Source organism: Coturnix japonica, chromosome 30, assembly GCF_054131305.1.
Source record: "Coturnix japonica strain WE chromosome 30, WE-NBRP24, whole genome shotgun sequence".
NCBI lineage: Eukaryota > Metazoa > Chordata > Aves > Galliformes > Phasianidae > Coturnix > Coturnix japonica.
The window spans coordinates 6,149,009-6,169,150 of NC_140692.1; the positions used below are offsets into that span (position 1 = coordinate 6,149,009).

Consider the following 20,142-nt stretch of genomic DNA (forward strand, 5'->3'; position numbering starts at 1 on the left):
AAGATTCTGTGCCAAATGAAATAACCCTCCTTGGAATTGCAGCTGCTCTTTGAGAGTGTGACGTGAGTGGCATGGTGAGGGCTGCAGCAGGGCCGGAGCTGCTCTTGCAGGACCTGGGGCTGCCCCTGGGGGGTGTTGGAACCCTGGGTCTATTCACCTTAATTACTCCATCCTAACCACAATACAGTAAGACACAAACCAATGGCAGACACTGTTCCATACCTTGTTTGTTCTGGGTACGTATAATGACAGGACAATACAAAGGGAAAGTCAGTTAAAAAATGAGGGAACAGAGTAAGAAGAAGTGGCACAAGAAACACTGCAATGGGGAGAAATCTTTACAATAAGCAGTTTAAAAGGACATGAAAATAAAAAAAAAAATGTCCCCATCAGCAGAGTATAAATCACAAGTCAACCACTTTAACTCCAGGAACTGCTTAAATTGAAGTATATGTTTGAAAAGAGTTGTGAATCCTTGAAAAAAATGAGTTTACTGAGAGTACGTGCATTAAATAGTTGGCAAGAGACTGCTTAATGTGTTACACTTATAACCATAATTGCACATAATTCTGTAATTAATTTCATTGCACGTGTGACACTATACATGCCAAACATAAGTGCTTGTGTGCAGATGCACACTGCTTATAACGTGGTCATTAATTCCCCCACTGTTGACAATCAGCTCATGGAAATAAACTGCCAAATCCCAGTAGGACTCCAATGTGTCAGATGTGTTCCTTTCTTACTGCAGATCATATCCTGTGCTGAGTGCTGTGCTTCTGAGCAAGCAGAAAACAAAATTCTCATGAATTGAATGGTGTCACTTACTTCACAGCTAATTACACGTGGTTTTGTTCTGCTCTGGGTTAAGTGATCTGTTTGCAGAATTTATAATAGGAAGAAAAAAAGAAAGAAGAACATGGCTATTCCACAGAAGTCTGTAGTCCTGTGAACAGGATCCTGGCTCATCTAAGCCAGGGCTTGGTGACTTGTATTTACAAATGAGGGTGGTACCGCCTGTTGGTTTAGGACCCTTCACCAGTCTCTGGGTGTCTGTTGTTTCCTGCATTTGGCGGAGCCTTGCAGCCGGAGCTCCAGGCTGGTGCCTTCCAGTGCCAAGCAGTGCAACTACAATGGGGGGCAAGTGGGAAGCCAGTCATCATGGTAACACTGGAGCACTTCTGACATCCTCCTCGCCAGATCCTCCTCTCAGGCATGTTAAACTTGACTCTGTGCTTATCTCAGGTCACTGTGCTTAGCAAAGGCCTTTACCAAAACAGTGTTGGAAATGTCAGTGAAGCAGCTCCTCAAACTGTTTGTATCCTGTTCCCCTTCTGCAATCTGGTCAGCCTCCACATGTGAGGCTTTGCTGCTGCTGCTCAGAGAATCACCAATGTGGGTTCCTCTGTAGGCAAACCAGTCAAAGCCCCTTGCATTATGCATCTATCCAGTGCACCCTCAATAATTTTGCACATGACAGCAAGTTGTTAGGAAGTGCTGATCTGCCTTAGGGTAAACAGGCCCCACAGAGAGACCAGGACAGGCTGATCAATAGGCTGGGGCCAATGGGATGAGGTTCAACAAGAGCAAGTGCTGGGGTCACCACCCCTGAGTGAAAAATCTTACATGCTTGGAAGAGGCAGAACACAGCAAAGACCCATTCCATCTTTATTCTTGCAATCTGAGCTGTATTTTTCCTTATTGAAGAATCCACCTTTGCTGGATTAGGACTTTTCCTGAAGTCATTCTCTGAACTGCATAAAGGATGAGCCAATGTCTAAATCCATACTGCTAGCACAGGAAAAGCAGCAGTGCTAAATAAACACGGGAATATATTTCCACAGGTTGGAAATTCTGGGCAAAATCAGTGGATAGAAAACTAAAAAAGGTGAGACTAAAAAGGAAGGGAAATAAAAACATTCCATCCAAAAATGACATTTCACTGTCACCATTACTAGAGATATATTCTTGGGTGCTCTGCTTTATATATGAATCTTACTTTGATGTTAAAAGAATATCATAAAGGCAAGTATGAGACTCGGCTACCAACTAAGAGATTTCTTTGGCATTCGCCCACCAGGATCCGGCTCTGTCTGCATTCAGAGGCTGCAAGGCAGAGAACATGCAATGGTCCAGCCAGGGAAATCCCCCCGAGCACAGTGCCTCATGGACAGCCTCCCGTTCCACTCCTGCACGCTCCAGGCCCTGCAGGCACCCCCCAGAGTAAATGAATGAGCTCAGGAAGCCAGTGTGATGGTGGCAAGGCTGGGTGGTTGGTTACAAGTGCAGGCAGAAACTGGCAGCACTGCCCACTGACTCTGTCAGTGTCTCTTTGCTAAGTCCTTTGTTGTCAGTTTCTCTCATCCGCTTGTGGATGGACTCCTGTTCTGGGATTAAGAGGTATGAAGCCAAGCGGCATGTTGCATTTCATTCTTAAGGAGCATTTGTTGGGGTGAAAGCAGCAGAAGCAGAGATCCAGGCACCCTCTGTGCAGCCAGAACTGAGCTCCAAACCTGTAGGGCCATCCCCAACCTTGGGACTCTGGAAGCACTCAGCTGGCCACTGTCTTCTCCCCTCCCCATCCACATTAATGACTCCAGCAAGAAGCTGCTCCTCCCTGATCTCGCTAAACATCAAGTCATGACTCGGGGAACAAAAGAACCACAAGGAACACTTCAAAACTTCGAACAAAAGATGAAAGCTCCAACAATGTCAACCCAACCAGGTGTTGCTGTTTACCATGATGGCCTCATAATCCTCCAGATGAAAGGGGCCCTTTGCCACCCTTCAGGCAGTGAGACAGGGAGAGCAGCCGACATGATAAAAATGCTGTGATACATCCCTTTCATCAGCACTCCAAACAGTAAGTACGCAAAAATTATGGTTTGCATACAGCAATTTCTCTTTGCTTACACCATGCATTTCACTTAACTACAACCTATCCCACCGGGCAAACACATACAGAAATCCAGGAGCGCATTCACTGACTCCCATTTAAAGCTTGATTCAAACCAAAGAATGATCATTTAAAAGAGAGATGAAGGTTTCCAGCAAATGAAACTCACCATAGCAAATAAGGGGCCAAATACTGTCGTGAACACAACACAAAATCATGGGTGCTCTGATCTATTATTTTGGTGTTTCCTTGCTTGAAACCCTATAGGCAATCAGCACTGCATGGCAATGCTCCTATAACACAAAGCCTCTTCCTTTCATCTTTGCGGTGCCACCAGCGATGGAATTAGATGATCATTGTGGTACTGTTCAGCCCCAGCCATCCTATGAGTCTATGATGATGATTCTGTGATTCTCTAACTGCTCCTCAGTGATGCTACAGCAATGCAGCATCCCAAAGATCAGCATGGAAAGGAGCAGTGAGAGCACAGCAAAAAGCCTCCAGGTAACAGCAGGGACAGGAAATGCTGAATGGGACTCTCTCTTCTAAATGGTCCGAGACAATAGCTGTTAGAAGGCTTAGCACCAGGTCAGGTTTGATAGGAGGAACTGCAGCTCACTATCATATGAAATTTCTCCTCGTTCTGGTTGCAAATTGCTGGAAGGCAATTCATCTTATCTACCACCTGCTTTCAGCTATACCTTGGCAAGTCCCTGTCCATGTGGGATTGCTCTGTCCTTGCTACCTGCAGGCAGAACCCAGAGATATGTTCCATCTGCACAGGTAATAATCAGGTGGCAGGAGATGTGCAAGCCTCATCCACCTTTAGCACAAGGATTTACAAATCCTTCAGGAGCCCATGGACACAGAAGGGCAGAAAGTGCCATTTTTAACAGCAAACCTGTGCCAACCTCCCACTGATCACAGAGTTCTGTAGTACGTTGGGGTGCTAAGTTGTCTTTGCGAGGATTTATGAGTGCATACAGTAGTTCTGAGTAGATGGAGTGTTCTAGAATAGCTGAGTTAGGCCTGTAGGTTAAGAGTTAGTGGGCTGCGGGTTTAGGTAGGTGTGTGTATAGGTTCTCTCGCATGCATCGGGTTTTGCGTAGCGGGTGTACGTGTCTGCGCGGGATTTAGGATGGCATATAAGGTGTGTGACAGAGCAATATATTGAGAGAAGACATGATGGCATCCATGTTTGTGTCTCTCTCCCCGGGACAGTTGAAGTCCTGGGATAAGTCAGGTTAATTGGCGAATACGTCAGTAGTACCTCTCAGATTACTTTCAAGAAGCTGAATTTTTTACCTAATCCTCTCTCTAAAGTGGATTTTTCATCTCTCTTATTTACTGATAAACTTCCAGGGCTAAGCATCTACAGCACAAAACAGACCTGTGTAGTTCATCACCACGCTATATTTTTGGTCCAACATGATGAAAAAATGGAGCAGACATTTAGAAAGATGACAAGAAGATCCAGAGCAGAGCAGTTATAGTCATTGATGATTATATCAAAATATTGTTGAAGGAATATTAAAACCCCTGCTTCAGGGTATAAAATAATATATACATTTTTGTCAAACAGGTGGACAGAGTAATATATGTTTGTCCACTGTGCTGCATTTATATACCCTTCTGAAAGGTCTATCATTTTTATATATGTAAAGGTATATTATTTCTATATAATACTGCTATCGATGGACATGAGATCTGGTCCTAATGAACTATACAGGCCTTTATGCACCATTTGTATTCGTAAAGCATCTACCAGGATACGACCCCAAACAGGACACCCAGGGCAACACCAGCAGTATTTGGTTAAGAGCACATGAAAAGAAGCATATTGCAACAATAATCAGACAGCGATTTATGTCACCCATCATACAATCATGAAATGGCCGGGGTTGCAAAGGTCCACAGTGCTCATCCAGTCCCAACCCCCTGCTGTGTGCAGGGTCACCAACCAGAAGCCCAGGCTGCCCAGAGCCACATCCAGCCTGGCCTTGAATGCCTGCAGGGATGGGGCATCCACAGCCTCCTTGGGCAACCCGTTCCAGTGCGTCACCAGCCTCTGAGTGAAAAACTTCCTCCTAAGATCCAACCTAAACTTTCCCTGTCTGAATTTAAAGCCATTCCCCCTTGTCCTATCACTGCCCACCCTCACAATGTCATGGTTTTGTACATTTTTCTATTGGTATTCCACATCATAACATCATATAGAGCACAGAGAACAAGTACATGTCCCAGAGGGTCTCACAGTCAGAGAGGGAAACACATCACGGAAGTGATGCTGTCTCTCTCTCAAACTGCCTGGTAGCGAGTCTGGGTGTGCTTCCAAGCCGTGGCACCTTCAGTTTCAAAGTAGGCTTCTCGGTCTTCGGAAAACCTCTCTCTCTCTTTCCCTTTTATTTTACTTGGCTTATTAGCCTCAATTTCCATTAGATTGTAATTAGTAAAATAATAAGTTTTCCTCCTTAGATCGTTGCCACTTCTCTGTTTGTTTCCTTGAGTCCAGCTCCCATCTCCCTACCCCTTTCTTATTTTCCCTTCCTATACGCTGGGAGCCAGGGGGAACAGGAGCCTACTGCCCCTCCCCGTCACAGACATAGATTGATCTAGATAACACCGTGACACAGCAATTCCTCCTCTGTATACGCTCCCTTCAAGTACTGCAAGGCCACAACGAGATCTCCCCAGAGCCTTCTCTAAGCTAAACAAGCCCAGTTCCCTCAACCATTTCTCACAGGAGAGCTGCTCCAGCACCCTGACCATCTTAGTGGCCTCTATATTCTTTCAATATACGTACACACGACGGCGAGATTGAGACACAACAGGATATATAGTTTATAAGAGTTTATTAAAAGTTGTTGTTGTTTAGGGAAATGGGGAAGGGAAGTCGGGTGATAGAAAAGAGATAGGAAATAAAAGCAAAGAGTCTTTGTAGAAAGCAAGAGAGAATTAGTCACCACTGGGTTTCCAGCATGACTCGTAGTTCAGATGTTGATCTTCAGTAGAGATGGTCGTCAGAGGGAGCAGGGAAGCATCTGTTTGCATCTTGCCTTCACAAGATACAATGGTTCCATCCCCAGATCTCCCATACCAAGATGGAGTCATTTGGTCACAGGCCGGATCTTCCACTGGTAAGCTCTCTCCAACGTGACACTGACTGCCACAAGGAAACAGCCACCTCTGGCCTCCTAAATAGGTCTCAGAGTCTTATTGCTCACAGGATGTGAGCTTGCAGCCAAAACAAGAGAAGGGTTCGGACAAAGGTCTCTCTCAGCGTCCGAACAGCAGCAGTCTGATGTAGCGATCTCTCAGCTCCCTGAACTCACGCAGCGCTATGGAGTGGGCGTCCGGGTCCTCCTCCAGGTGCTGGAAGAGGTTGAGCGGCTTGGCGGATCGGAAGGACTGCGGCAGGACAATCGTGCTGTGCACCGACTTGCTGCCAAGGAAGAAGTGGTTCAGGCATTTCTCATCCAGGCAGAAGCGCAGGTACCGCAGGAGATTCTCCATCCGATTCAGGAAATACTTCCTGCGCCACTTCTTCAAAGGGATGATGACCAAAGTGTGGAGGACAAGAGTCTTGATGACATAGGTGGAAAAGCCCATGCCCACTAAGATGCTGGCAAGCAACGTCAGGCAGTGCAGGTGGGAGCTGTCCTGTCCGGTACTCCTGGCCGTGTGCTGGAAGAACTTCTTTTCTGCCACAGCACAGCTCTGTGGCCATGTTGTGCTGGGCGTAAAGCCGGCGTCTGTGTTCTGGCTGGTCAGGTAGATGTCCGAGTATTCTTGCTGCACCCCGAACAGCAGCTCGACGAGGACTTTTTCCCCGCTGTAGGCTTCTGTCAGCTGGAGCTTGCAGGAGCGTCTGGAAGGCAGCACCTTCAGGCTGTAGGCGTGCGCGTGGTGGGTGGTCTTCCAGATTGCTGCCACCTGTACGGTGAACCAGGTGACAGTTCTCTCCACATCCAGGTAGGAGTCAGTGCAGAGAGTCTGTAGCAGGCTGGGGTCCTGATTTTGGCTCAGCTCTTCCTCATGGTGGTGGAGGAAGCACAGCACATTCCCCAGCTGCTTCTCCCTTTGGCACATGCACTGAAGCTCCACGCGGACGCGGGAGTTCCTTGCCAGCCCGTGCCCTTCATCTCCCAGCTCCAGGAGGAAGGTGTGCCCGGGGGGAGGCTCTATGGGCACGAGCAGGCAGTACACATTGTCCCACTCCTGGGGACTCCAGCCTTCAAAGGCACTGCCCACCCCAATGGCGGGCTGCAGCACCGGGAAGAAGCTGTTGGACCAGATGAATCTGAAGGTCTGCACGAGCTCGTTCATCAGCTCCTCCACTATAGGGCACCTGGTGGCCCTTCCTTCCACCTTTTCCAGGGCACGCCTTGTGAGAAATTTTGTCAGTGCTGAATCTTTGAAGTCTTCTTCCTCGTCATCCTCCTCTTCTTCCTGTTCCTCCTTTTCCACCAATTCCACCTGCTCCTGCTGTTCTACCTGCTCCTGCTGTCCACCCTGTTCCACCTGCTCCTCCTGCACCTGCTGTTCCTCCTGTTCCACCTGTTCCTCCTGCACCCGTTCCTGTTCCTCCTGCACCTGCTGTTCCTCCTGTTCCACCTGTTCCTCTTCCTCCTGCACCTGCTGTTCCACCTGTTCCTCCTGATGTTCCTCCTGTTCCTCCTTTTCCACCTCTTCCTCTTCCTCTTCCTTCACTCCCGATGCCTCCTCCTTGCCACTGGAGCTGTCATTTTCACTGCTGCTTTCATCACGCTTTTTCATTTTTAGGGACTGCACCATGTTCCAAAAGAGCAACAGAATCAGTCCCATACTGAAACAGATCTTCCAGTGCTGCAGCAGAGCAAAGAGCAGAGATGACATGTCCACCCAGCTCTGCTGCTCATTCCTCTGCTCAATCTCGTGCTGCGGAGGTATCATGTGCTTTTGCAGATCAACCTCGCGCCGCTGCACGTTCTCGAGCATGAGCACATCAGTATTGACACTGACACTTAGCGTCCGCACCAACAATGCGAGAACAAACACCAAAGCCATGATCTGCAAGAGATGGGAGAGAGGGGCTCAGTGGGGCTGGGAGGGAGCGGGGCCAGGAGCCGCATGGCCCTGTGCTCAGGTAGGAGCAGTGGGTACGAGGGAGCTGGGTGGCAGCAGGGACCGAGGCCAGCGCTGGCAGGGACAGTTCCAAGCACTGCCCGTGGTGCTCCCACAGGGGCCGGTGTTTGCACCACATCCCTCGTCCAGCCCGACCTTCCCCTGCTGCTGCACTCACCATTGGCCCAGGTCAAAAATGCAGCAGCGCTGCCTGCCTGTGGCCCTAAACCCATCCCCTGCATTGTGATGCAATGCATTCCTGCTGATGTCACAAATGGGCTGCCCGACTCCACCCTTCTCAGCTGCCCAGGGTGGGCACATGGCCACTGAGCCACGGCACTGCCTCAATTTGGAGGCATATCTCTGGACAGAGCTCCTGGGGACGCTCTTTACTAAGCAGGTGGGAGCTGCCCGGGCCTTTCTTTAAAATAAAATGGGGTGGTATTTCCCATGGATGCTGTGCTCCTCATGTGCCACCCCACAGGTTATGTTCCAAACACACTGTCCCTGGAAAATCATTTGGACAGAAATGGAAAATCAAAACTACTGCTCCTGAGGAAACATAAGAATTTGCAGCATATGCAGAAACTCATTTTAGTGCTGAAATGCCACAGAGGGAACAAAGCTGAAGATCAGTGCCGGTCATGTCAAAGTCTCAGCACCTGACATCACACAGCCCTTTGCTGATTGCTCCCTCAGCCACCGGTGGTCTGAACGTCCTCTGAGCAAAAGGCCAGATGGCTCGATCCAAGCAGCTCAAAGGGGCTCTAACAATGATGATTAGGATGCCCACATGTGCAGCAGCCTCTTCAGCTGCATGGGCTCTGGCTCCTTTGGGTGAGCTTATGCTGTAGAGAAAACAGCAGGAGCAACTGCTGTCTACCCCATGTTGCAAAATCACATGTGCACGAGGCAGGAATATTTCTCAAAGGCCAACAGAGAAAGGCTTGGCTGGGAGCCTGTGGGTGTTGAACCAAGGCAGCCCTGCAGGCACAGAGTGGTCTGGTAGGTAAGGAGACAGCCCTGTAGGACAGGAGCGTGATGGCAGCTGTCAGACCAGCTGTGCTTCACCTGCATACCTTGCTGCCTGCAGCACAAGGCTCCCAGCCATGGCTGTATTGACTTCTGGGAGGTAAGGCCAGAGTCACCTCCTGAAGCCAGGGGAGATCCCAGATCAACAGGGTTGGAAGTCATTTGAACCTCACGAGATCCCCTAGACCAAATCCCCTGCTACAGCAGGTTCCCTAGTGTAGGTTTCTCCACAGAAGATAATCGCTCTTCTTCTCTGTTTCCGGTAACAAGGATATCAATAAATATTATTAACCAACAGAAGCTGTGTAACCCAGTGAAACAGGACCTATTCTTTCCTGAATCTGAATTCAGCATTCAGATTTCTGTACTTCACCAGTCTCTGGGTGTCTGTTGTTTCCTGCATTTGGCGGAGCCTTGCAGCCGGAGCTCCAGGCTGGTGCCTTCCAGTGCCAAGCAGTGCAACTACAGTGGGGGGCAAGTGGGAAGCCAGTCATCATGGTAACACTGGAGCACTTCTGACATCCTCCTCTCCAGATCCTCCTCTCAGGCATGTTAAACTTGACTCTGTGCTTATCTCAGGTCACTGTGCTTAGCGAAGGCCTTTACCAAAACAGTGTTGGAAATGTCAGTGAAGCAGCTCCTCAAACTGTTTGTATCCTGTTCCCCTTCTGCAATCTGGTCAGCCTCCACATGTGAGGCTTTGCTGCTGCTGCTCAGAGAATCACCAATGTGGGTTCCTCTGTAGGCAAACCAGTCAAAGCCCCTTGCATTATGCATCTATCCAGTGCACCCTCAATAATTTTGCACATGACAGCAAGTTGTTAGGAAGTGCTGATCTGCCTTAGGGTAAACAGGCCCCACAGAGAGACCAGGACAGGCTGATCAATAGGCTGGGGCCAATGGGATGAGGTTCAACAAGAGCAAGTGCTGGGGTCACCACCCCTGAGTGAAAAATCTTACATGCTTGGAAGAGGCAGAACACAGCAAAGACCCATTCCATCTTTATTCTTGCAATCTGAGCTGTATTTTTCCTTATTGAAGAATCCACCTTTGCTGGATTAGGACTTTTCCTGAAGTCATTCTCTGAACTGCATAAAGGATGAGCCAATGTCTAAATCCATACTGCTAGCACAGGAAAAGCAGCAGTGCTAAATAAACACGGGAATATATTTCCACAGGTTGGAAATTCTGGGCAAAATCAGTGGATAGAAAACTAAAAAAGGTGAGACTAAAAAGGAAGGGAAATAAAAACATTCCATCCAAAAATGACATTTCACTGTCACCATTACTAGAGATATATTCTTGGGTGCTCTGCTTTATATATGAATCTTACTTTGATGTTAAAAGAATATCATAAAGGCAAGTATGAGACTCGGCTACCAACTAAGAGATTTCTTTGGCATTCGCCCACCAGGATCCGGCTCTGTCTGCATTCAGAGGCTGCAAGGCAGAGAACATGCAATGGTCCAGCCAGGGAAATCCCCCCGAGCACAGTGCCTCATGGACAGCCTCCCGTTCCACTCCTGCACGCTCCAGGCCCTGCAGGCACCCCCCAGAGTAAATGAATGAGCTCAGGAAGCCAGTGTGATGGTGGCAAGGCTGGGTGGTTGGTTACAAGTGCAGGCAGAAACTGGCAGCACTGCCCACTGACTCTGTCAGTGTCTCTTTGCTAAGTCCTTTGTTGTCAGTTTCTCTCATCCGCTTGTGGATGGACTCCTGTTCTGGGATTAAGAGGTATGAAGCCAAGCGGCATGTTGCATTTCATTCTTAAGGAGCATTTGTTGGGGTGAAAGCAGCAGAAGCAGAGATCCAGGCACCCTCTGTGCAGCCAGAACTGAGCTCCAAACCTGTAGGGCCATCCCCAACCTTGGGACTCTGGAAGCACTCAGCTGGCCACTGTCTTCTCCCCTCCCCATCCACATTAATGACTCCAGCAAGAAGCTGCTCCTCCCTGATCTCGCTAAACATCAAGTCATGACTCGGGGAACAAAAGAACCACAAGGAACACTTCAAAACTTCGAACAAAAGATGAAAGCTCCAACAATGTCAACCCAACCAGGTGTTGCTGTTTACCATGATGGCCTCATAATCCTCCAGATGAAAGGGGCCCTTTGCCACCCTTCAGGCAGTGAGACAGGGAGAGCAGCCGACATGATAAAAATGCTGTGATACATCCCTTTCATCAGCACTCCAAACAGTAAGTACGCAAAAATTATGGTTTGCATACAGCAATTTCTCTTTGCTTACACCATGCATTTCACTTAACTACAACCTATCCCACCGGGCAAACACATACAGAAATCCAGGAGCGCATTCACTGACTCCCATTTAAAGCTTGATTCAAACCAAAGAATGATCATTTAAAAGAGAGATGAAGGTTTCCAGCAAATGAAACTCACCATAGCAAATAAGGGGCCAAATACTGTCGTGAACACAACACAAAATCATGGGTGCTCTGATCTATTATTTTGGTGTTTCCTTGCTTGAAACCCTATAGGCAATCAGCACTGCATGGCAATGCTCCTATAACACAAAGCCTCTTCCTTTCATCTTTGCGGTGCCACCAGCGATGGAATTAGATGATCATTGTGGTACTGTTCAGCCCCAGCCATCCTATGAGTCTATGATGATGATTCTGTGATTCTCTAACTGCTCCTCAGTGATGCTACAGCAATGCAGCATCCCAAAGATCAGCATGGAAAGGAGCAGTGAGAGCACAGCAAAAAGCCTCCAGGTAACAGCAGGGACAGGAAATGCTGAATGGGACTCTCTCTTCTAAATGGTCCGAGACAATAGCTGTTAGAAGGCTTAGCACCAGGTCAGGTTTGATAGGAGGAACTGCAGCTCACTATCATATGAAATTTCTCCTCGTTCTGGTTGCAAATTGCTGGAAGGCAATTCATCTTATCTACCACCTGCTTTCAGCTATACCTTGGCAAGTCCCTGTCCATGTGGGATTGCTCTGTCCTTGCTACCTGCAGGCAGAACCCAGAGATATGTTCCATCTGCACAGGTAATAATCGGGTGGCAGGAGATGTGCAAGCCTCATCCACCTTTAGCACAAGGATTTACAAATCCTTCAGGAGCCCATGGACACAGAAGGGCAGAAAGTGCCATTTTTAACAGCAAACCTGTGCCAACCTCCCACTGATCACAGAGTTCTGTAGTACGTTGGGGTGCTAAGTTGTCTTTGCGAGGATTTATGAGTGCATACAGTAGTTCTGAGTAGATGGAGTGTTCTAGAATAGCTGAGTTAGGCCTGTAGGTTAAGAGTTAGTGGGCTGCGGGTTTAGGTAGGTGTGTGTATAGGTTCTCTCGCATGCATCGGGTTTTGCGTAGCGGGTGTACGTGTCTGCGCGGGATTTAGGATGGCATATAAGGTGTGTGACAGAGCAATATATTGAGAGAAGACATGATGGCATCCATGTTTGTGTCTCTCTCCCCGGGACAGTTGAAGTCCTGGGATAAGTCAGGTTAATTGGCGAATACGTCAGTAGTACCTCTCAGATTACTTTCAAGAAGCTGAATTTTTTACCTAATCCTCTCTCTAAAGTGGATTTTTCATCTCTCTTATTTACTGATAAACTTCCAGGGCTAAGCATCTACAGCACAAAACAGACCTGTGTAGTTCATCACCACGCTATATTTTTGGTCCAACATGATGAAAAAATGGAGCAGACATTTAGAAAGATGACAAGAAGATCCAGAGCAGAGCAGTTATAGTCATTGATGATTATATCAAAATATTGTTGAAGGAATATTAAAACCCCTGCTTCAGGGTATAAAATAATATATACATTTTTGTCAAACAGGTGGACAGAGTAATATATGTTTGTCCACTGTGCTGCATTTATATACCCTTCTGAAAGGTCTATCATTTTTATATATGTAAAGGTATATTATTTCTATATAATACTGCTATCGATGGACATGAGATCTGGTCCTAATGAACTATACAGGCCTTTATGCACCATTTGTATTCGTAAAGCATCTACCAGGATACGACCCCAAACAGGACACCCAGGGCAACACCAGCAGTATTTGGTTAAGAGCACATGAAAAGAAGCATATTGCAACAATAATCAGACAGCGATTTATGTCACCCATCATACAATCATGAAATGGCCGGGGTTGCAAAGGTCCACAGTGCTCATCCAGTCCCAACCCCCTGCTGTGTGCAGGGTCACCAACCAGAAGCCCAGGCTGCCCAGAGCCACATCCAGCCTGGCCTTGAATGCCTGCAGGGATGGGGCATCCACAGCCTCCTTGGGCAACCCGTTCCAGTGCGTCACCAGCCTCTGAGTGAAAAACTTCCTCCTAAGATCCAACCTAAACTTTCCCTGTCTGAATTTAAAGCCATTCCCCCTTGTCCTATCACTGCCCACCCTCACAATGTCATGGTTTTGTACATTTTTCTATTGGTATTCCACATCATAACATCATATAGAGCACAGAGAACAAGTACATGTCCCAGAGGGTCTCACAGTCAGAGAGGGAAACACATCACGGAAGTGATGCTGTCTCTCTCTCAAACTGCCTGGTAGCGAGTCTGGGTGTGCTTCCAAGCCGTGGCACCTTCAGTTTCAAAGTAGGCTTCTCGGTCTTCGGAAAACCTCTCTCTCTCTTTCCCTTTTATTTTACTTGGCTTATTAGCCTCAATTTCCATTAGATTGTAATTAGTAAAATAATAAGTTTTCCTCCTTAGATCGTTGCCACTTCTCTGTTTGTTTCCTTGAGTCCAGCTCCCATCTCCCTACCCCTTTCTTATTTTCCCTTCCTATACGCTGGGAGCCAGGGGGAACAGGAGCCTACTGCCCCTCCCCGTCACAGACATAGATTGATCTAGATAACACCGTGACACAGCAATTCCTCCTCTGTATACGCTCCCTTCAAGTACTGCAAGGCCACAACGAGATCTCCCCAGAGCCTTCTCTAAGCTAAACAAGCCCAGTTCCCTCAACCATTTCTCACAGGAGAGCTGCTCCAGCACCCTGACCATCTTAGTGGCCTCTATATTCTTTCAATATACGTACACACGACGGCGAGATTGAGACACAACAGGATATATAGTTTATAAGAGTTTATTAAAAGTTGTTGTTGTTTAGGGAAATGGGGAAGGGAAGTCGGGTGATAGAAAAGAGATAGGAAATAAAAGCAAAGAGTCTTTGTAGAAAGCAAGAGAGAATTAGTCACCACTGGGTTTCCAGCATGACTCGTAGTTCAGATGTTGATCTTCAGTAGAGATGGTCGTCAGAGGGAGCAGGGAAGCATCTGTTTGCATCTTGCCTTCACAAGATACAATGGTTCCATCCCCAGATCTCCCATACCAAGATGGAGTCATTTGGTCACAGGCCGGATCTTCCACTGGTAAGCTCTCTCCAACGTGACACTGACTGCCACAAGGAAACAGCCACCTCTGGCCTCCTAAATAGGTCTCAGAGTCTTATTGCTCACAGGATGTGAGCTTGCAGCCAAAACAAGAGAAGGGTTCGGACAAAGGTCTCTCTCAGCGTCCGAACAGCAGCAGTCTGATGTAGCGATCTTTCAGCTCCCTGAACTCACGCAGCGCTATGGAGTGGGCGTCCGGGTCCTCCTCCAGGTGCTGGAAGAGGTTGAGCGGCTTGGTGGATCGGAAGGACTGCGGCAGGACAATCGTGCTGTGCACCGACTTGCTGCCAAGGAAGAAGTGGTTCAGGCATTTCTCATCCAGGCAGAAGCGCAGGTACCGCAGGAGATTCTCCATCCGATTCAGGAAATACTTCCTGCGCCACTTCTTCAAAGGGATGATGACCAAAGTGTGGAGGACAAGAGTCTTGATGACATAGGTGGAAAAGCCCATGCCCACTAAGATGCTGGCAAGCAACGTCAGGCAGTGCAGGTGGGAGCTGTCCTGTCCGGTACTCCTGGCCGTGTGCTGGAAGAACTTCTTTTCTGCCACAGCACAGCTCTGTGGCCATGTTGTGCTGGGCGTAAAGCCGGCGTCTGTGTTCTGGCTGGTCAGGTAGATGTCCGAGTATTCTTGCTGCACCCCGAACAGCAGCTCGACGAGGACTTTTTCCCCGCTGTAGGCTTCTGTCAGCTGGAGCTTGCAGGAGCGTCTGGAAGGCAGCACCTTCAGGCTGTAGGCGTGCGCGTGGTGGGTGGTCTTCCAGATTGCTGCCACCTGTACGGTGAACCAGGTGACAGTTCTCTCCACATCCAGGTAGGAGTCAGTGCAGAGAGTCTGTAGCAGGCTGGGGTCCTGATTTTGGCTCAGCTCTTCCTCATGGTGGTGGAGGAAGCACAGCACATTCCCCAGCTGCTTCTCCCTTTGGCACATGCACTGAAGCTCCACGCGGACGCGGGAGTTCCTTGCCAGCCCGTGCCCTTCATCTCCCAGCTCCAGGAGGAAGGTGTGCCCGGGGGGAGGCTCTATGGGCACGAGCAGGCAGTACACATTGTCCCACTCCTGGGGACTCCAGCCTTCAAAGGCACTGCCCACCCCAATGGCGGGCTGCAGCACCGGGAAGAAGCTGTTGGACCAGATGAATCTGAAGGTCTGCACGAGCTCGTTCATCAGCTCCTCCACTATAGGGCACCTGGTGGCCCTTCCTTCCACCTTTTCCAGGGCACGCCTTGTGAGAAATTTTGTCAGTGCTGAATCTTTGAAGTCTTCTTCCTCGTCATCCTCCTCTTCTTCCTGTTCCTCCTTTTCCACCAATTCCACCTGCTCCTGCTGTTCTACCTGCTCCTGCTGTCCACCCTGTTCCACCTGCTCCTCCTGCACCTGCTGTTCCTCCTGTTCCACCTGTTCCTCCTGCACCCGTTCCTGTTCCTCCTGCACCTGCTGTTCCTCCTGTTCCACCTGTTCCTCTTCCTCCTGCACCTGCTGTTCCACCTGTTCCTCCTGATGTTCCTCCTGTTCCTCCTTTTCCACCTCTTCCTCTTCCTCTTCCTTCACTCCCGATGCCTCCTCCTTGCCACTGGAGCTGTCATTTTCACTGCTGCTTTCATCACGCTTTTTCATTTTTAGGGACTGCACCATGTTCCAAAAGAGCAACAGAATCAGTCCCATACTGAAACAGATCTTCCAGTGCTGCAGCAGAGCAAAGAGCAGAGATGACATGTCCACCCAGCTCTGCTGCTCATTCCTCTGCTCAATCTCGTGCTGCGGAGGTATCATGTGCTTTTGCAGATCAACCTCGCGCCGCTGCACGTTCTCGAGCATGAGCACATCAGTATTGACACTGACACTTAGCGTCCGCACCAACAATGCGAGAACAAACACCAAAGCCATGATCTGCAAGAGATGGGAGAGAGGGGCTCAGTGGGGCTGGGAGGGAGCGGGGCCAGGAGCCGCATGGCCCTGTGCTCAGGTAGGAGCAGTGGGTACGAGGGAGCTGGGTGGCAGCAGGGACCGAGGCCAGCGCTGGCAGGGACAGTTCCAAGCACTGCCCGTGGTGCTCCCACAGGGGCCGGTGTTTGCACCACATCCCTCGTCCAGCCCGACCTTCCCCTGCTGCTGCACTCACCATTGGCCCAGGTCAAAAATGCAGCAGCGCTGCCTGCCTGTGGCCCTAAACCCATCCCCTGCATTGTGATGCAATGCATTCCTGCTGATGTCACAAATGGGCTGCCCGACTCCACCCTTCTCAGCTGCCCAGGGTGGGCACATGGCCACTGAGCCACGGCACTGCCTCAATTTGGAGGCATATCTCTGGACAGAGCTCCTGGGGACGCTCTTTACTAAGCAGGTGGGAGCTGCCCGGGCCTTTCTTTAAAATAAAATGGGGTGGTATTTCCCATGGATGCTGTGCTCCTCATGTGCCACCCCACAGGTTATGTTCCAAACACACTGTCCCTGGAAAATCATTTGGACAGAAAAGGAAAATCAAAACTACTGCTCCTGAGGAAACATAAGAATTTGCAGCATATGCAGAAACTCATTTTAGTGCTGAAATGCCACAGAGGGAACAAAGCTGAAGATCAGTGCCGGTCATGTCAAAGTCTCAGCACCTGACATCACACAGCCCTTTGCTGATTGCTCCCTCAGCCACCGGTGGTCTGAACGTCCTCTGAGCAAAAGGCCAGATGGCTCGATCCAAGCAGCTCAAAGGGGCTCTAACAATGATGATTAGGATGCCCACATGTGCAGCAGCCTCTTCAGCTGCATGGGCTCTGGCTCCTTTGGGTGAGCTTATGCTGTAGAGAAAACAGCAGGAGCAACTGCTGTCTACCCCATGTTGCAAAATCACATGTGCACGAGGCAGGAATATTTCTCAAAGGCCAACAGAGAAAGGCTTGGCTGGGAGCCTGTGGGTGTTGAACCAAGGCAGCCCTGCAGGCACAGAGTGGTCTGGTAGGTAAGGAGACAGCCCTGTAGGACAGGAGCGTGATGGCAGCTGTCAGACCAGCTGTGCTTCACCTGCATACCTTGCTGCCTGCAGCACAAGGCTCCCAGCCATGGCTGTATTGACTTCTGGGAGGTAAGGCCAGAGTCACCTCCTGAAGCCAGGGGAGATCCCAGATCAACAGGGTTGGAAGTCATTTGAACCTCACGAGATCCCCTAGACCAAATCCCCTGCTACAGCAGGTTCCCTAGTGTAGGTTTCTCCACAGAAGATAATCGCTCTTCTTCTCTGTTTCCGGTAACAAGGATATCAATAAATATTATTAACCAACAGAAGCTGTGTAACCCAGTGAAACAGGACCTATTCTTTCCTGAATCTGAATTCAGCATTCAGATTTCTGTACTTCACCAGTCTCTGGGTGTCTGTTGTTTCCTGCATTTGGCGGAGCCTTGCAGCCGGAGCTCCAGGCTGGTGCCTTCCAGTGCCAAGCAGTGCAACTACAATGGGGGGCAAGTGGGAAGCCAGTCATCATGGTAACACTGGAGCACTTCTGACATCCTCCTCTCCAGATCCTCCTCTCAGGCATGTTAAACTTGACTCTGTGCTTATCTCAGGTCACTGTGCTTAGCGAAGGCCTTTACCAAAACAGTGTTGGAAATGTCAGTGAAGCAGCTCCTCAAACTGTTTGTATCCTGTTCCCCTTCTGCAATCTGGTCAGCCTCCACATGTGAGGCTTTGCTGCTGCTGCTCAGAGAATCACCAATGTGGGTTCCTCTGTGGGCAAACCAGTCAAAGCCCCTTGCATTGTGCATCTATCCAGTGCACCCTCAATAATTTTGCACATGACAATAAACTTCCAATCTCTACTTTTTGCATTTCAGGTAAACAACTAAACTGAATACTCATTAACAACCAAGAAATAAATCCGGACAAGCACTTGAACTGCACACTCACAGGTGAGCACTCACCACAGTGTGAATGCAGACTGTGTGCACAACTGAGACAAATGTAGTTTGCAGCCCTGGAAGGAGGATGCTCTCCACTGGTTCCCATCATTTATTGCTCAATTTCCCTCAAGTGAGACAACGGAGAGAAAATCAGCTCTGTATGCAGAAACCAGGAGCTGTCTATTAATGTGCTTGATTTTCACTAACCTGAAAATCATGCTTATCTTGTTCAAGTTTTTATGCAGGTCTTACTTCATATTTTTGAAAGAAATCTTTCTATGAAGTCACAAAAAACCTGTGATTTTTTGTCAGAAGTACTTTTCTAAACAAAACAGTGATGACGTATTTCCAGTTCTTCTCCAGTCAGTTCACACATGGCCTAGTGCATCCCCTCCAGTGGTGCACTCCCCATGTGAGACAGAAATGCGATGAGAAATGTCATTAAGTGTCATTGTGTTGTTATAAACTGTGAGGTCTGGAGGCTGCCACGTGGAAGCACCTCTGATTGGGAGTGAGACACTGAAGGAAGCTCTCATTTTGAAGGGCTTTTATCCAGTTACAGTGGACTCATAGTTTCTCTGATGATGAAAATATAATTGAGGAAGGTGCTCCTGTCAGCAAGACTGATGCTAAAGTGCTCCCAAGCTTGGAAAGTGTTTTATTGTTTTTCTGTTGTTATTGTAGCTTTAAAAGACAAGAACGGGAGGGATGGCCAGCAATTCTTTTTGTTGAGTTTGAACTTGTTCTTGGTTGTGGCTGAGGCTCCTTCTTAACAGTTCGGGTTTAGTTCTAACAACGAAACTTTTAAATAATAGACATTTTTCAAACCATTCACAGTGCAGGCTGAGTTCAACTCCCTGGGAAGCCATCTGTGCAAAATCATGTGTGAAGGAATACTAAAAGTAAGTTTGCTTTTCCAGGCAGAATGTACTGCATAAAGCAGTCTTTAAAGCAGCCCATGCCTATGAGATCACACAAGTCATCTCAGCCTCATGCAGAAAGCACACAGTGAGGGCACGGGGCAGTCTGACCTCTGCGCCTTTGGAAATTGAAAGGATTCACTGAACTTCTCCTCCAGAGAAAAGAGAGCTGTTGTTCCTTTTAAAGACCTATTTTATTTCTGAACCACAACACATCAGACCACGACCCAGCATCTGCCTTAAGATATCAAAAATAGTTTTCTTTTCAATGCTGTGTGAAATTTCAGGTTTTCCTTTTCTCATTCTAAGTGTGTAAATGCAGTACTGGCTGCTGACTGCCCGTGCTATGCTAACTTGTTTCAGAGATAATAGAGGTTTCTTCCATGAACACTGAATCTTATTTGCTGACTATTTCCAGTGGAGCACTCAGGAATATTTCTTTTAGTTTTCTTAAAAAGATAATCAAGAATATACAGATGTGCTCACAGTCTAAGTTGAGTTTGTCTCTATACTGACATCTTAATGCCCTTTTTTCCTGAAATCATGTTTCTTTTGACACCTGTCTGAGAACTGATCAGGGATGAGGGGAAGTCAGAGTTGCACCATGGTGATGCCACAGTTTTCCCTCACATTAACGCTGCACCGGAGAGTTGGTGGAGACAACTGCGGGGTGCTGAGCTGGGAGGAGGAGGAGGGGGAAACGGCACCTGCTGAGCCTTCTGTGCGCCGGCTGTGCTGTGCTGGGGCTGCATGGACTGCAGGCACTGGCTGCTGCCTGCCTGCACGGGCTGCTGGGGGAGCATGGAGCTGAGCCCAGGCAGTGCCCCATCAGAGCAGCCAGCCCATCCCTGTGGGATCGGATGAACCTTTACTGCTTTGCAGTCTCTATGGGCTGAAAACAATCCTGATATAAA

The 20,142-nt window shown here is 48.5% G+C and overlaps 1 protein-coding gene and 1 long non-coding RNA gene across 2 annotated transcripts; one reads left to right on the plus strand and one right to left on the minus strand.

Moving 5' to 3' along the window:
- Window positions 1-6,154: 6,154 nt before the first annotated feature.
- On the minus strand, window positions 6,155-7,835 carry LOC146755828 (inositol 1,4,5-trisphosphate receptor-interacting protein-like 1). Its single transcript, XM_085525291.1, has one exon. It carries the CDS (start codon window positions 7,826-7,828, stop codon window positions 6,173-6,175), a length of 1,656 nt encoding a protein of 551 aa, XP_085381417.1. The 5' UTR covers window positions 7,829-7,835; the 3' UTR covers window positions 6,155-6,172.
- An 8,863-nt stretch (window positions 7,836-16,698) lies between these two features.
- On the plus strand, window positions 16,699-19,497 carry LOC146755829 (uncharacterized). The gene is made up of 3 exons (XR_014937922.1): window positions 16,699-16,764; window positions 18,243-18,317; window positions 19,229-19,497. It is a non-coding gene; the product is annotated as an uncharacterized LOC146755829 (long non-coding RNA).
- The last annotated feature ends 645 nt before the right edge of the window (window positions 19,498-20,142 follow it).